This window comes from Scatophagus argus, chromosome 12, assembly GCF_020382885.2.
Source record: "Scatophagus argus isolate fScaArg1 chromosome 12, fScaArg1.pri, whole genome shotgun sequence".
NCBI lineage: Eukaryota > Metazoa > Chordata > Actinopteri > Scatophagidae > Scatophagus > Scatophagus argus.
Window position 1 is genome coordinate 264,372 of NC_058504.1, and position 18,261 is coordinate 282,632.

An 18,261-nucleotide genomic window follows, 5' to 3' on the forward strand; every position below is an offset into this window, starting at 1 on the left:
TGAGATTTGGAGCTACAAAAATAAAACCGACTAACCCGACTCTGCGAATTCAGAACAATGTATTCTTGCTGCTTTTGTTGGATCTAAACAACATTATTTGAGCATTTTCTCTATTTTCCATTTGCTGATAACCATGAATACACTTTAAGGATGTGCGTCAGGAAAAGAAAATTTTGTTCAGAGACAAAAAGTGTCCATTTATAGCAACATAACGTCAGATTTGTCTGAGAGGTCTATGCTCTTTGACGTAGGAGTTCCAAGCAGCATGAGGATTTAGGCTGAGACCTGATCCAGCACATCAGAGGAGGCTGAAGCAGGCGGCACGAGCGTTTCAAAAATACTGAGGTCAGCGGTTACGACAAATTCATCAAGGTGATGCTGGCTCATCTGATGAAGGCAAAGCACGAATGAATCAGGTGATTCACACAAGGCTACATTCCTTGTGTCTAAATGTCTCTCGTCCTTCTCCTGTGGTGGTTCTGGTATTTTTAGTCTTCATTCGTTTCCATTCCACCCTCTTCAGTTTACAATGGATGAATGAGAAGCTTTATGCTGCAGCTGTTCTCTCACTTTCCCTCTTTTTTCTTCTCCGTTTCCCCTTCTCTTCCTCTCAATATCTCTTTTCTTTCTCTTTCATATACACAAGCTCGTTTTGTCTGTCAGCCAAGTTCTTACATCACAAATTCAGTAGAGGCAACAGATGTTTCTTTTTCTAACAGCATCAAGTGACATTTCAAGTTGCATCTTTTCTTCTGCTTTCAGCTTGTTGTTTCTTTTCTGTTTAGTGTTTTCAGTGTTTTTATGTTGATGTCTCTTGAAAAGAAAGTAACGAGAAACTAAGACTCACACGAGGAGATGGCAGCCTGGCATAGACATTTTGACAATTCAGAGCAGGTAAAGCACAGGTGTATGATGACTGAACTCTGTACAGGTGCTTTACTTTACACTGTCATGGCTCACTTTGGTGCCTATGATGCTCATTTCCCCTCAACAGTCTGTCTGAACACACAGCGCTGCCTCCTGAAACCCCAGACACTATTTCACTAAAATAAGAGAACAAGACAACTCTAAAGTAAAGTCCAAGTCCTAAACTGATGGATTTCCAGCTGACTTTACCCGATTTAGCAACCCTGCTACAACTGCCTTTTGTAAGTAAAAAACAAGCTATGGAATGAAGCGTTCTGGTAGTATTAGTGTCACTTTAAAGGTACTGGCAGTGTATTTTTTTAGACGATACAGAAGAAAAAAACTGTAACCTCAGTCAAAATCCATGTAATGTAAATGATTCCTCCACAGGAAAATACTCAGGAACATCATGCCAAGATTCACCCGAGCAGATGTCTTACTGATAAGAAAAAAAAAACCGTACAGATTAATGAATTATCAAAGATTGTTAGTACACCAGTTTTCGGCAGATAAGATCCCTGGTTCATCATTATGCTGCTCTGAAGGAAGACGATGGCTGCCACCAACACAAGCACGACAGAGCTCGTGTGTCCCTGTACAAACTGTCTTTCCACTGCCTGTTTATGCCATGCTGTGTTTCTGTAACACTCCGTCAACAGCTCGACAGAGCCTTCCTCTTTGGGTCAGGAAATGTTTGACAGCCATACAAAAATAAATAAAACGGCAAAATGAGAGATGACAGTATTCATACGCAGGTAGAAATGTTTCTTTTTCTTTCTTCTACATACTTTCATGTTCAGGTTTCTCATTGTTTTCTTCTGTGTTTAATCTTTTTTCTCCCACTGAACAGATGCTTCCTTTTAGAGGTTTATAATGTATCGGGAATACGATTTCTAGTTCCTGTTCTGTTCTGGTCTCAGGATGCTGGAAGCTACAACTGCTTTCCTAACTTCTCTTTGAAAAGCATAAACATGTTGGAAGTGATTTTTTTCATCAGCCGTTCACTTACTTTTTGGTCTGTTGGTATTATGGGAGTGGTATTTTATTTAAAGCTGTGCCATGTATCAGTTCAGTACCAAATCTGATTAGTGGTTGTTTATGAAAAAAAAAACAAACTCACAAATAAGTTAGATCAAATTAAATAACAACACTGTCTCTATCACGCTGAAAGAAACTGATTCAATCAGGTGGAAATGACACATTTTTCAAATAACAGCATGGCTCATGAACATTTCCACGTCAAAATGTCTCAAACCCATGAGACCTTTGTTGTATATTTAGTTGAGTTATTTCCTTAAATTATCTCAAATGTTTCCAGCAAAGCTCAAACCCACAAAAGTCTGTAGTTTTATTCAAGCTAACAGAGCTTTTCCCTTCCTGTTGCTGTAACTTCCAGGAGAGGAAGGAAGTCCTGACTGAATGTAATGTGAAGAAGCCTTTAAAATATGACCTCATCCTCAGGTTTTCATCCGCAACAATGAAGAATGAACAACTCCCATGATCCCACAGTGCTTCAGTGATGTCTGAATGTGTTTGTCTGTTTCTCTGTGAGGTCGGACCTCTGCTGATTCACAGTCCATCAGCCAGAACATGAACAGGCTTTGAACTGCAGCTCTGTCAGCTCCACAGAGGTGACAGCATGTCATACCATGGCCAAAATCTGCATTTGTCAATCCACTGGGGCCAAGAAAGTTTTACTGGACTGTCAAGCTTCAAAGCTCCATCAGATGAGAACCTTGTCTGACACTAACACGGGGCTGATGGGAAGCAGCATGAAGTCGATTCACTGATGTCAGCAGGCAGTCTTTGTCTTGTTTCTGGGCATCTTGAAGGTAGTCAGTGCAGGAGGGAGATTCTTTGTTCCGTATCTCCACTCTGCCTTTCCCAAAAGGTCAAACACTAAAACCTGAAGGCATCTTTAAGTTGGGGGGGGAGAGAAAGTTTCTTTCCACTTCCAGGCAAACGTTTTGTTGTCTGAACAGCTTCTTTAACCTCAAGGCTGCCAGAAACGGCAGACACTCTGTTGGAATGAAAATTGAAAAGAAGGAACCTCATGTGTTTTCATGTTGGTGGTGAAATGAATTTGTAGAGCCCAGGTGGCATCCTTGAGGAACACCATCATTAAGGTTTCACGAATGTGGATGGAAGGCCACACAGCTGAGACATTTCTCACATACAGAAGTTTATCTAGAAAGGAAGAAATACTTAAGAATCAAAATCTTTATCCCTTTGTGTCTTTCTCTGTTCTCTTCTCCTCTTCTTACTTTGGTTACAGTTAAACTAGTTTGGCTTGCCTGCTTTAGCTGACCTCTGCAGCCAATGTGATATTTTTGTTTGCTGCTGAGGCTGTGGGAGATGCTTGTCTTTGTGAATGAGAGTCTGGAACTCTGCAGTGTTTACTGCATGCAGTGCCAGAGAAGAAGAAGACTTTCTTCTCAGTTAAAATAAACCAAACTGTCAGGTTCTACTGCAGCAGCCAAGGGTTGTTTAAAGAGCTAACAGACAACACATATTTTGAACCATATACCCAGTTTGTGGGTTCATCGTGACTTCCTGTGAGCCTCCTTGTCAATGAACTAAAGGAATATAAATATATTATGCTTATTGAAGCAAAACCTTCTATTTAATGAAGTGTTATTGATGTTACTGCATTACTGCATTGCATTGTGGAATATTTATGCTGTCGTGGTGTTCAGTGCTTGCATACTGTAATATTTCATCTGAAGGAGGAATTCTGCACACAGAAAGGATTATGTAACAAAACTGTTTGCATCTTTAAATGTATCTTTCTTTAGATGGCCCAAATCTTAACTTGTATGTCAAGGTCAAGGCTTGCTTCCCTTCCCATATGATCAAGGTGTCCTCTCAAAAGGTGCTTTGTCCCCATTCTTCACATGGAACAAAACCAAAGCTTGATTTAGCATGTTTTGCCCTGACTTGGGCAAATAGACGCTTTGAGTTAATAGAAATGGTGAAATGCTCATCTCTGTCAGCTTTAATTACTACAGTATGCTTACAGCAGCAGACTGTGTGAGTGTTGTGTGGATTTTTTCTCCCTGGGTTTTGTCATGAAAGTGACATACTGGTTGGCCCAACCCTCTGATCAAAAGAACTTTGTGAGGGCCAAGAAAAAGATGCACAAACACAAAAGGTTTTCAGAATAAAGAAAAATCTACATTTCAACTTAAAATGAACAGCAATCAAAAGCAATGCAGGATAGGCTCATGCTGCTTGTAGTACAGATATGAGTGAGACATTATTTATCAAGTACTAGGTCCTATCAATTAAAGTCCACCGCTTCTCACTGAGCAGTGGACACGATCAACCTGTCGCTTCCTTTAAATGCAACCACAGACATAATCTAAAATAGGCTGACGGGTTACAGCCTGAGCATTAACAACCTGCTCAAAACATGGAAATCAAACACTGAGTTGATGTTGTTGGTCTTGCTAATGACACCTCATTAAATAAACACAGTCAAACCTCTGATTTAATAGCACATATTTCTGCACATCTTAGAACAGCTGCGTGTAATATGTATTATTTTTTTAAAATGGAAACTTAATAAATTATTCCTGAGGACAAAAACTTTGGCCAATACTTTCATTCAGTTGTATTATGAATTAAGTATCTTTAGATGAATCAGTCTTAATACTTGAAAATAAAAAGTCACCTTTTGAAGATGCTGATTTGTAATATTTAACTGTTCATTACTTAGCAATGAATTTGACAAACAGATAATCCTATCCTCGGGATCCATAACAGGATCTTTTTGTGTACGTAATAAGAACAGAAGCAGCAGACACCTGAAAAGATAAAAGAATCAGAACCTGCATTTCAAAATCCACTACAACATGATGAGGCCTCACTACAAACTGGAAGTGAAAGTTGCAGGATGTGGAGGCAACTGTCTGTATAGACGAGTACAAAGCTCCTAATTAAATTAGGTCAACATTTCCTCCTCTACTGTTGCTGAGCTTTGCATCTTTGGTTTGTCTCATTTGGAGAATTGTGTTTGTGCATCTGTGAGTTTCTACATTAACAGCTCAGAATAGATATCTATTGATCATTCAGCCTATGTTATGACTGCACCACCTCAGTCAGAGGTGCAACGGTCCTCCCTGCAGTCCTCAGATATGTTTTCTGTCGTTTTAGTATGAACAGATCAGTGCTGCGTGATGAACAGTGAAAATCACAAGATCACAGCACAGCATCCTCTCATCATACGGCACAACACGTGTGTCCATTCACTTACTTTTTAGAGTTTACAATATTTCAGGATGTTTAAAAAGTTACTCAACACACACCAGCTTGAGAAGTGAAAACCAGCGATAAGACTTTTTGTTTGCACCTGATTCAGTTAGGGGATTGTGCAGCTGTCGGCATGATAAGGCTTACCCTGTCTGCTCCACTTTTCTCACATCACAGACTGCCACCCCCAACACAACAGATAGCTACCAACCATGTTAAGAGAGGCACAGAAAAATAAATTCACAAAAACATTCCATCCAAGTCTCAGTTTGTTTACTAGCAGCAGGTGATGTATTCTTAGGAGGGAAAAATACACACCAACTCTTTATTACCAAAGCTTATCTGATTCGAGCAACATTCTTCTCAGGGTTTCACTGATTCTGAACCACCTTAATCCACCTCTGATTGGTTACCATCACTGATTGGAACTGAATTTCAAGGATCCTACATGACTGAATGCCTCTGGATCCTGCCTCCATAGTTTACAATACAACACTGTATTTAGTGTTGTATTGTTTTGACTTGGACAAGCAGCCCTCAGTAATGTGTTACTGTTGGAAAATGCTGTTGGGAATGGACGGAGAGGTGACCACACTGACAGAAGTGTGCTGCTGAATCCTCCAGAGTTGTGATCTGCTCTTTTCTTTCTGGCTTGTTAGCCAGGTACACTTTGATAAATAAAAGACATTAATGGAATCACATAACATCAAATTCTTTTCATCCTGTATACATACATTATATATATCAACTGTGCACCAGGAAGTCTGAATCACTAGATCACCTTTCTAAGTCATTAAAAAAGTGACCCTGCTGTGTGTCAAGGCCTCACAGCTGACACTGTAATGCTACACATGAACAGCGTGTGTCAGTGAATGTCAGTGAAGTGACTCTCTTGAGCAACAGTGTGAACACCACATCCCTGTGAAATCACAATGAATCAAATCTGCACTCACAGGTGCTCAGACACCCCGGGAGCAGAAGTTCTCACCTGTCTAGGGCAATGCAGCACAGGTGCAGTATGGACGCTGTGGTCAGAAGGACATCCAGCGAGGTCCGGACCAGACAGAAGGTCTCTCCGTAGATCCAGTGCGGGTGGACCAGCTCGATGGCACCAAATGGCATCACTAGCACTGACACCAGCAAGTCGGCAAAGGCCAGAGACACAATGAAGTAGTTGGTCTTGATTTTCCTGGTGAAAGAGAGGTGGTGAGTTTGAGGAAACGTGTGTAATCATTGTTGTGTGATACCACTTTCTGTGATCAGTGAATGTATAACCAATGATCACTGTTTAAGATCTTTAAATGCAAAGTGACAGAAGTAGTTTACTAGTGTTTTTCAGTAAATTTCAGTAAAATCTGATCTGAATATCCAAAATGTTTAGTTTGAAAATTTATTTATTTAATTTTTTGAAATCATAGAAACCAAACACAAAGAGTAGCAGTAGTTGTTTTTATGACCTGAGATCACAGTGGTGAACAGCAGAGGGCTGAGCACACAGCCTTGTGGGGCTCAGTGTGGTGGGGCTGGAGATGTTGCTGCCGATCTGGACTTTCTGAGGTCTCACAGTTAGAAAGTATAGAAACTGGTTGCAGAGGGAGGTGTTCAGGCCCAGCAGGCTCAGCTTTACAAATACATGCTGAGCTGAAGTCTATGAACAGCATTTGAACATAAGTGTCCTTATTGCCCAGGTGTGCCCAGGTGAGAGCCAGGTGGAGCACAGAGGTGATGGCATTGTCTTCATGACTAGCCTCTCGAAGCAGTTCTTGATGATGGGCGTGAGTGTGATGGGTCGGTAGTTACTGAGACAAGAAGCTGGTGACTTTGTGGGTACAAGAATGATGGTAGCTTCTCTGAGGCACTTTGAGATGATGGCACAGCTCAGGGAGATGTTAAAGAAGGCTGAGAGAACATCCACTAGCTGGTCTGCACATCCCCTGAGCACCAGGAATGTTTTCCAGTCTAGCAGCCTTCCGTGGATTTACTTCCCTCAGAGTCCTCCACACGTCAGCTGTAGCAACACGTAGCACCTGGTCGTCGGGAGGAGGGGTGACCTTCCTGCTGCCGGCAGGGGTTGATCTGTGCCTCGAACCATGCGTAGAAGTCGTTTTGCGCATCTGGGAGGGAGGCATCACTGACACAGGCAGGCGTTGTCGTCCTGTAGTTGGTAATGGCTTGGATGCCCTGCCACAGACGCCAAGTATCCCCACTGTCTTTGAAGTGGCCGTGGATTCTCGCCACCTTGTCACCAGCTCTGAAGGCGCTGTCTCGGGTCCTCAGCAGTGTGTGCACTTCTGCAGTCATTCACGGCTTCTGGTTGGCACGTGTGGTGATGGTCTTGGATACAGTGACGTCATCAATGCACTTGCTAATATAGCTAGCGACTGATGGCGCATACTCCTCAAAGTTGGTGTGATCCCTGTTGGTAGCAGCCAGTCAGCCCTCAAAGCAGTCCTGAAGAACAGAGATGGCTCCTGTCAGGCAGATTTTCACCTGCTTCAGGACCAGTTTGGTGCATCTGATGAGAGGTCGGGCGAGGCCCTGCCTGGTATAGGAGGAGTGCACAAAGGTTGACGTCCATTTTCAGCGATGATTTTTGAAGTTATTAACCTTGAACTTTTTGCATTGGGACTGCACGTGATGTACGACTTGTCTCCTTCTGCCTGAGGCCAAGGACTTCAATCATGTCTCATATTCAGTTACACAACACACTGTCCATTCATGGTGATTAAAACATGATTAAACTTCTTAGGCTTCTGCTCAGGCTCTGGCAGCACCTACAGAGTGCTGGCTGTTGGCTGGTTGACATTAAAACATTTCCTGCCAACGTCTTTCTAACTGCTTCAAATTACTTTTTAGATGTTGGTCATTTTTAATGATATGATGTTTTTACATTTTGCACTGTTACACAGACTGTAGTTGGGTGACCCATTTTAACAGATGCTGTTGAACTACATCTGTTGTCCCACCTTTTCTGATCTAAAATCACACACCGAGATCTCACAGTCCACAACACCTAGTCAGCAATTTGTCATGTTTGTTTTCAAAACTCAGTTTTACAGCCTGACATTTTAAACTGCAGCTCAGGTTGCTGCTTTTCCACTGTGACAACTCAAATCAGGTTCGACTGACTTTAACAAGTAACCTTCCCAGTCAATCAGTTACTAATTAGTATCACATTCACTGACACAGTCATTAGTTTGAGCCCTGTGAGCCTGATATGATACACATAAACACCAGTCACCGTGATGGACAGTCATGCCTTGGCTCGTCAGCTGACCAGTCTGTCAGGTGAGAGATAAACCCTGACAGGCAGCCAATCAGACAGAGCCTGATGAGGCCTGGCAGTGCTTCCTTTTCTTATCAGGCAACTAAACATCTGCATTCACAGAAGAAGCACAGCAGCCAATCAGAGAAAGAGAGGCTCAGCCAGCTGACCTGTTCAGCCGGCTATAAATAGCTTCAGCACAAGGGTGCCTGTCGCAACCCAAACAGCCCCCCCCCCACCCTCAACCCTCAACACACACACACACACACACAGCAGTGTCGGCTGCAAATCAGTTTAAAATCCATTCACATTGTGTTTAGTCAAGATGAGCTGTGTGTGTGAAGCAGTGTGTTACTGTGAGGCTGCCATTTACATTCTGTCTGCTGAGTAATAGAAGAGGAGATTTTTGATTTTTAACAAGAGGAGCTGATGCTGATTCTCATGAACCCAATTTGCTTTGAAACTAAGTTTGTTTGTCACAGTCTTTGTTTGGCTGTTTGGGAGAAATTTCGGCCTCAAAACATGAAAATCAAATGACCCCAGAGAGGAAGAACAAAACATTTCTGCTGCCAGCTGAAGGCAGTAAGATGCTACCTCAGGCTGTGAATGGCTCTCATTACCCTGATAAGCGGTTGAAGACCAAGACCAAGACAATGATTGTATTGTTACTCACCATAATAATGATAGTGATAATAATAATATTAATAATGAATCAGTGAGTCTTTGAAACTATGTGAGATGTAGGACACAGAAATAAATATAAATATGGGCCCAGGTTGGTGGCAGTGGAACTGATATTGTTTTGTGCAGCTTATAAAACTGTCTTGTGTCCCTTGTTTGGTTTCAAATGAGAGTTTAGTTTGGTATAATCTACATTTAATTTGAAACAAGTTCAATTTGTTAAATCTCTTCAGTGAGTGACCAAAAACTGCAATACCACACATTTATCACCTCTACTGCACAGGGTCCAGCATAGACAGCATGCAAGCTGTGTGTGTGTGTGTGTGTGTGTGTGTGGGTGTGTTTTCCTCTCTTGGGCCATCAGCCCTCTGTGCTCGCAGAAACTCTGCATGAATTTATCTGATGGACGGTCAGTGCAGTCTGTGCTGTCCCAAAGCAGCCACTGTACAGATGTTAGCTGTAGCCTTCTTGTAGCTTTGGGAGTGAGGTTAAAAGGAGTGAATTCACCAGGAGCTAACCTCAAAGCCTAACCCATGTAGAATGTTCCTAATAGCTGCTTGAGGCTAGCAGTGGTGAGATTCGTGGGGGGAAGTTTGCTTAGCATTCAAGTGGTTAGAGTGTGAAATCACTGACTCGTCATTGCCTGTTCTTTTCTCCACTTCCGTGCTAGAAATACTGACTTAACTTTACATTTTACTACCATGTGAAGAAAATGTCCACACAACGAAATTACAGTGATACAGAAAAGAGAAGAAGAGAAGAATCAGCTTTATTAGCAGTATATATATTTTTACATACACACACTGAATTTGTCTTCTGCATTTGACCCATCCTTAGTTGAACACACACATGCAACACCCGGCAAATTACATGCAGTGAAACACACACAGGAGCAGTGGGCAGCATCAAGCGCCCGGGGAGCATATTGGGGGGTTAAGTGCCTTGCTCAAGGGCACATCAGCCGGCTAATGGAGGGGGGGAGCATTTTTTGCATTAATCGCTCCACCACATCCAAATTTTTCCTGCCCGTCCGGTGGGGGAATCGAACCGGTGACCCTCCGATCACAAGCCGCTTCTCCAACCTCTAGGTCACGGCTGCAGCAAACCTGTCTCATCACTTTGTACGCATGGTTTGGCTGTGTTTCATAATAAGGTTATAACAAGGACAGTCCAGCTATTACGGCCACCAACCGATGCTACACATCTAAGTGGAGTCATGAAAGTGGCTGTAAGATTACTCAGTGCCCCTGTAGAGAAGACACCCTACGTCACATGAGGTGACCCACAGGGCTGGCTGCCCACTGGACCCATGGATTACTGAAATGGAACATAAATATCACTGTAGGACCTGTCTGTGCAGGAGGGAGAGGTGGTGTATCTCTTGGTCTTCGTCTTCATTCACTGATCTGGGTCCAGTTCACAGGGACAGTAGTCTCAGCAAGGAAACCTAGCTCTTCCTCTCCAAGGCCACTTGTACCACTTATACGACTTCAGCCGTGTTTGGTACCTTGTTCTTTTGGTCACAACCCACAGCTCGTGACCACAGGTGGAGGTTAGAATGTAGATCGACTGGTAGATTAAGAGCTTCAGCAACAAACTGCTGCAGCGTCTGCATCACAGCGGACACTACCCTGATCCACCTGTCAATCTCCCACTCCATTTTACTGTCGTTTGTGAACAAGACCCTGAGATACTTGAAATCCTCCACTTGGGGCAGCAACTCTCCTCCAACCCAGAGTGGGCAATCAACCCGTTCCAGCTGAGAACCATGGCCCCTGACTTGGAGGTGCTGATCTTCATCCCAGCCACTTCACACTCAGCTGTAAATCGTCTCAGTGTGAGTTGTCATCGTTTGATGAAGCCAATAGGACTACATCATCTGTATAAGTTAAATAAAATGTACAGTACAATATGCTGTATCATGGTGCTGGTCTTATGTCAGGTTGGGTCATGCTGTGTTAGGTTTGCAATACTCTCAATATGGAAAATAAATGAATACAGGTCACAGGTCAGGGAGTTGACCATATAGACTCATAAAAACCCCCTTTCAAGGCAGCAAAAAAGTGCTGGCATTCCAATTGCATTGTGGGTAGTGTAGACTTCAGGTTCTGACAGTGTAGAAGAATGAATACGTTGAAGAGGTGATCTGTGTGGGTCTATTGAGTCAGTGGAATAAGAAGGCTCAGCCTGTGACACTGAGACACACTGATGTGTTCAGCCGACAGTTTAATGTGACAAATACAGTAAACTTTAACACACGACTGACACAAAAACAGACGCTCTGAAATAACAGCCCGGCTCAACACTTCACAGCATGTTCATTTTTAATGACGTGCTCACAGTTGTGTTTTATGCTTTGTCACGAACAGCTGCCCATGGGACACTCCCACTGAGAAGGTGTGTGTGTGTGTGTGCGTGTGTGGCGGATGTCTTTATATTTACATGCGAGCGTGTATTGGGAATAAAGAGAGCTGGTGTGTGTGTTGAGAAACAAATATGACATGTCATGGTAGTCTCCTCAGGGAGGTGAGGCACAGTGGTGACAGCTATCTAAAACACACACACATACACACACGTTGTGTCATCCTTGGACAAAGGTCACTCTCTCAGGTGTCACCAGGTAGAAGAAGAGACAGAGAGACAGCACATGGAAAGAAGAAAAGGTGGAGGACAGGAAGAGAAGAAGAATGAATGATGGCAGCTCAGTCTTCAGGATGAACTGATGCACTGTTAGCCTCACAACACTCTTCCTCTGCACAGTACATCCTGTTGTCTACATGGTGTATATTCACATATTGTGTGACATATTCATCATTTTCTTACGTTTCATTCTCACAGTCTGTGCTCATGTGGTTGATGGAGTCCACAGACTTTAGAAGCAGTTAATGGATTACTTCACTGTGGATTTCTCGCTCTACTTCTCCGCTTGTTCTCTCTCCAACCATCCTTTCTATCTTTGTTTCACTTTATCACACACGCACACACACACACACACACACACACACTGAATTTATGCTCATATAAATCCAAGCCAGATTTGCCATTGTATTAAATAAACTGCATCTCACCTGAGTTGTCTGTCCTTGCAAACGGCCACCATGACCAGCAGGTTTCCCAGGATGCTCATCAACATGACCAGAGACAGGAAGCAGATCAGAGCCATCCGCTTTGGCATGCTGTCGCTGTGGAAACTGCAAAAAGACACAACAACACATCAGTTCAGATGCAAAACTACAGCATGTAACTTTTACAGAACAGAGTGATGAAGAGAAAGGAACGTAGTTCACCTGCAATAACAGAAGATTTTGCTGTAAAAATCAAGAAGCAGTTCTTCACCAGCTTAAAGTCTTTACACCCATAAACTGTTCAGGTAAAAACCTTTTACTGAGACTGGGTGCTCCATCCAGGGAAAGACAGATTCATGTGTAATTACCTTTCTGTTTCTCATCAAAACTCTGATCCAACATGACAACCTGAACATATAGCGGTGAACCTGTGTGATGTAGTGGAAAGTCGTATGTCTCTGTGGTTTTCTGAATGTCACTGAAAACATTCAGGTGCCAGTGAGAGTTATTTATATCTCCTCTATCTCCAAGGAAGCCTGCCGGATCACTGCAATCAGGCAGGCAGAAAAGCCCTTTTCTAAAAATCAGAGAGGCTGTAAAGAGAGAACAATGCAGCAGCTCTGCTGAACACCTGCTGAAAGTCAGCTCAGAAAGTCCCAGCCTGCCAATACATCAGACACCATTTATTGATTTACTTAGCCTCCATTTAGTCAGGAAGGTCCTGTTCAAATACAAGATCTAGAGTGAGAGACGTACCGCGATAATGCATTCCCAATCAAGGAAAGGGTCACTGAAAACAACAAGTTTCCTTCAGGAGTCATTTGGTCAGCGAGGAGAGCATTTCAGAATCTTTAGGTCCAGAGCTGCAGCTGCTGGTGTGATAGGTTAAAAGGCTAGAGAAATAAGTACATAGTTTGGCTTCAGCACAGCGAATTTGTTCAGTCTCCGGCTTGTTTAACATTGGCTATGCATCACTGTGATCCTCCTGAGGTTGAGGTCTGTTGATCGTCTCTTTTCCCACGTTTTCCCTATGAGCCTGTGAATTCTGATTCATCCAGGTCATGGTTATCTCAAGGAAATTCAATCGAAAGCAACTGGACTTAGTTATTTGTCTTTGAAGACGTTTCACCTCTCATCCAAGAGGCTTCATCAGTTTGGTTTGCCCTATGAGTCTCTAGAAAATCCAAAGTTTGCAGGGTATTTTTTATGTGTGACTTTTATGTTGTTTAATGTGCTAACAGACACACCTTTGCTGTCTGATTTACTGCTGTGGTGAGAAACTGCATGCAGTCCCTCTCTGCCAAATTATTTTACATCCAACATCTGAGGTTCAAAGGCAAAGTAATAGTGTGCAAATGAGGCATGTTCTTTGATCAACACACTAATCAGATCAAATGGGAACGCTGTTAGGTTTTAACCCAAAGCATTGGTATCAAATAAACATCTCAGTAGTACCACACTGATCTTATATCATCTTGAATTTGTCAACCTTTCCCCTCAATGAGGGGAGAGTCGTGGATCAGCAGTTAGGGTGTCGGACCCGTAACCGGTGGATCGCTGGTTCGATTCCCCGTCCCGGTGTCCATGGCTGAGGTACCCTTGAGCAAGGTACCTAACCCCCACTGCTCCCCGGGCGCTGCACGCGGTCGCCCACTGCCCCGGGTTTGCTGTGTGTGTGTGCACGTCACTTGGGTGGGTTAAATGCAGAGCACAAATTTCGTTGGAGTGAGTTCCCTCCAGTGACAAAATATGTCACTTTCATCTTTCATCTTCTTTCATGTTTAAAACTAAAGTTAGGACCATATACTACAGAGAGCATCTTTAACTGCTGTTAGCAGAAAATTGCTCTGGTGACTCTTCATATAAGAAGACATTATAGGACATAAGAACAACATAAACAAGCACATTAAGGCACTATTGCAAGGAGAAAACTAAATAAAGTCAAACACAAATAGGAGATTTCTAAATGATTCAAGCAGTGGAGTTCAGAGACTTATGACTCATGACTTGAGTTCCTCCTTTCTGCCCTAGAAAGTTCTAAACAGTCATTAACTTCTTATCAAAGAGCCACATACTTTCATTTTTCTATTTTTCTTATTTTTCATCAGGCTGAGTCTTGTTACTACAGAAATTACTGTCATTTTAACTTTTGCTGATGCCTGAAAAAAATCCTCCAGCTTTGCTACTGTACTGTGAAAGAAATTCGATATTTTATTATAGTTTCCACTGTTTTTTTTTATTAGCAGTTACTAAAATCCTGTTACCAACGTCCAGGTCCTACTGGACCAGATTTCTTTAATGAGAACATAAACTCAGATCTGAGCCATTTCTCATTTTGTCCATCATTCAAGCTGTTTTTCTCTGTTCCTGCTCAGACAAACATGTCCGTATTAGTTACGTCCATCAGGCTCCAAGTGTGGGTAAACATCTTATCATCAGAGAAGGCTTTCGCCTTTACATTGTCTCTTACATTAAAAACAGCAACACTTTGGCTGGTGCTGACGGTCTCGGTGGGAATCCTTAATTACAAACAATAGCTGTCTGGACACTGGCGTTCCCTCTCAGCAGGCAAACACAAGCCTGCTATTATGCAGAGCAGCACCAGAGGCGATGGTTGCTGTCCAAACTGATATCAAATGTTGCTTCACAGCGTCATGAACAGAGAAAAATGTGTTGGCACAGAGGGTGGGTCGATTCTCCTGCTGGCTCAAACCACAAGTGGTGGCCGAAACAAGAGAATAATTACGCTTGAAAGCTTGGGAGTAAAAATAAATGATGAAAGCAGGTGGTTCACACTGCTGTAAGATTTTGACAAAGGACAATAAATCAGTGCACTCGGCTGAGCAGCCTCATTGATGGCATTTTTATTTCGTGAGAATAAGCAGAGTGCATTCATCCTTTTTATTTCTGTTTAAATGAACAGCACTGTAATTTATGGTGTTTTTATCAAGTGAGATAGCCAAAGAAAAACTACAGACAAAAGTATTGGGACAAATCTCTTTATTATTGAATCCAGGTGTGGTATGGGGACTGTTCCTCAGGGTTTGGGCTCGGCCCCTGACTTCCAGTGAAGGGAAATCTTAATGCTTCAGCATACCAAGACATTTTGGACAATGCTATGCTGTGCACAAAGCAAAGCTCCATAAAGACATGGTTGGATGAGTTTGGTGTGGAAGAACGGAGATTGTGAGCCAGGCCTTTTGGTCCAACATCAGTGTGTGACCTCACAACTGAAACCATCACAAATAAACCATCACAGGACACCAGGGTGTAGACCACTCAACTTAACATCTGCATTTTTAAAGCTTAATACATTTTACGATTAAAAAATGTCAACCAGCTCCAGAATGAAAAGACATTGAGGTAACATTTTAGTCACACCCCTCTAACCTGCCCGTCTGCCTCAGTTCCATTTTTCCAGTCCCTGAAGATTATTTTCTTTGCTGTCACAAGAGCTCTTGGAGTAAATGACTGCAGCTGAGGTTTCTGTTCCTGCAATGTGCTGCTGAGGGGTCAGACCAATTAGGGCTCCATCATGTTTACCTTACCTCAGGGTTTACAATGGAAGAGAGACAAGCAGCGAAAAAGGCTGGAAACACAATCTGGTCTGGAAGTGTTCACAGTCGAAGAGAGCACTTAAGTGTTTGTGATGGTTGCACGACTCCAATTTAAAGCTGCTTGTTGCTTTCATAGCTCACAGTGTGATGAACATTGTGGCTTCATTACTTTTGTTTTTTATTTGGCTGATGATGAGCAGCTACAGAGCTCTAATGAGCAAGAACGTCTGTTTTCATACAGCCTGGATCCCTGTCACACCCTGGGTCTCTGTCATTTGGTTTTGATTCCATGTGTGATGTTTCTTGTGTTTCCATGTTTTATGTTTGAGTCCATGTGCCATGTTTCATGTCTGTCTTCTCATGTGTTTTCATGTTTTATGTTCAAAGTTTCTGTCACGTCCTGGTTCTCTGTCTTTTGGTTTTTGAGTCCTTGTGTCATGTTCCATGTGTCTTGTGTTTCCATGTATTATGTTCAAGGTTTTTGTCATGTCCTGTTTTATTTTGAAGGTGTCACTTCCCCTGTGTGTCCCGTTTTCATGTAGCTTTGCTTTTGGTTTTCCTGATTGCTTTCTCCCTCCTAATGTGTATCACCTGTGTCTCGTTGTCTTGTCTATTTAGTCCTTGTGTTCCCAGTCACCTGTGTCAGCGTGTTTACTTTGTCGTCTGTTTTCATGCCAGGGAATCTTTTGTTTATCTTGTTGCCTTGCCATGCCAGGAAATTACACCACAGTTTTTTGTTGATCCCTATCCACAATAAGTGTGTGCTTTTTTTTTGAGTTTTTCGTTATTCAATAAAAGACTATTGTTTTCGGACCTCTGCCTCGCATCCCTGCTTTGACTCTGTATCGGGGTTCAGCCTTTCTGCGTCAGCGACGCTATGCCCTGTGACAATCCCACTTTTATTTGTAACGTAATGAGAGCACTGAACTCACCGACTGAACTGTTGAAATCAGAGAAAACAGTCAGATTACACAAACTGATATAAGTAATTTCTACAGTTCTTTAGTATGAATCTTCAGCTTTGACCTGCTGTATTTGCCAGGGTGATGTATGCGTGTTTTCTCTGTTTAATAAAGGATATTTATTTATTTATTTTGTTATCCCTAATGATGACAATTTCACACCTCAGGTAACAGTGTGGCAGGCAGGGAGGTGAGGACTGTGGGAGACAAGAAAAGAATGAAATAGTATTTATTTTTGTTTCACTTTCTGTTAATATTTATATACAGAAAGTACCCATACATACCACACATACAACCTACTTTCACCTACTTTTCACACAACAAGTGAAGCAGAGGTGACAACATGACTTGACCTGACATTCAGCAGGATACTTGAACAGGATATCTGTGGCTGTGACAGTGGTTTCTTCCAGTGTTTGCACAGCTAATTGAAGCTTATTAAAGTTTGCTCTGTGCTCCCATCGTTATGATTGTAAATGTCACGTTTGTGTAACTCCCTCAACTTTCCCAGAGCTCGTAACGTTACTGAAAAAGCAAATATGTCCCTCCACTTGTGTCAATCAAACACACTGCAGTACGAGTGGCCTCCAGCCATGAACACAAATACATCTTTTCAAAAAGCAGAGCTGTGGCAGCAAATGCTGCAGTGAAGAGAACAAAGCTCGCAACGAAATAAGAGATGAAATTCACACAAAGACGAAATATTAGACAGCTGAGATCTCAGAGAGGAGAAAACACCACCTGCACAAGATGAACTGCAGAAAGCACAAAGGAGGCACTCGTCATCATCAAAAGTGCAATCATTCAGTCACACACACACACACACACACACACACACACACACAGTTCTCATGATCTATTCAGACTCCTAAAACTGTAAGATTCATTTGTATACTAATCAAAACCGATTCACTCCCTGTAATTCAGCTTTTTTCTTGATGACACAACGTCATCTTTTTTTCGGTAAGGACACACCATCTCACACACACACAGGAAGTAGGATTCAACGTTCCACAGAGAAATGCAAACTGTGCACAGGCAGCCAGCTGTGACCCGCACAGTGAAGAAATGGTCTGATGAAGCTGAAGAGGCTTTAAAGGACTGTTTTAGCTCCACTGTGTGGGAAGTCTTCAGTGATGCCCACAGGGAGGACGTCGACAGCCTGACTCACACGGTTACAGACTACATCAACTACTGCGTGGAGAACACTGTACCCACCAGGACCATACGGTGCTTCTCCAACAACAAACCATGGATCACCCCTGACATCAAGGCTCTTGTGAAGGAGAAGAAGAGGGCCTCCCTGTCAGGGAACCAAGAGGAACAGAAGTCTGTGCAGTGCCAGCTTAGGAGGAGGATCAGAAAGGGGAAAAGGTGTTACAGGAAGAAGATGGAGGACCAGCTGCAGAATAAGAACATCAGCGGAGTCTGGCAGGGCCTGAAGTCCATCTCAGGCCACAAGGAACCCAAGACTCCGACTGGGGGGGGGCAGGGCAGGTGTGGGCAAACGAGTTGAACCAGTTTTTCAACAGGTTTGATGTGGCGCCTGCACCTCCGCCCACTCAGTCCCTGCT

General features: G+C 42.9%; 1 protein-coding gene across 3 annotated transcripts in view; it reads right to left on the bottom strand.

Annotated features, from left to right (window-relative positions):
* The window catches only part of htr4 (5-hydroxytryptamine receptor 4), a 102,309-nt gene that overhangs the window by 33,966 nt on the left and 50,082 nt on the right, over positions 1–18,261 (bottom strand). For 2 of the 3 annotated variants that reach the window (XM_046405813.1, XM_046405812.1), the window contains 2 exons: positions 12,172–12,285; positions 6,146–6,346 (listed from right to left, as the gene is read on the bottom strand). In XM_046405813.1, the coding sequence (XP_046261769.1) occupies positions 6,146–6,346; positions 12,172–12,278 (308 nt within the window). In that variant the 5' untranslated portion in view covers positions 12,279–12,285. Of the gene's footprint in view, positions 1–6,145; positions 6,347–12,171; positions 12,295–18,261 lie in introns of all 3 variants that reach the window. The other variant, XM_046405811.1, reaches the window with a different exon arrangement.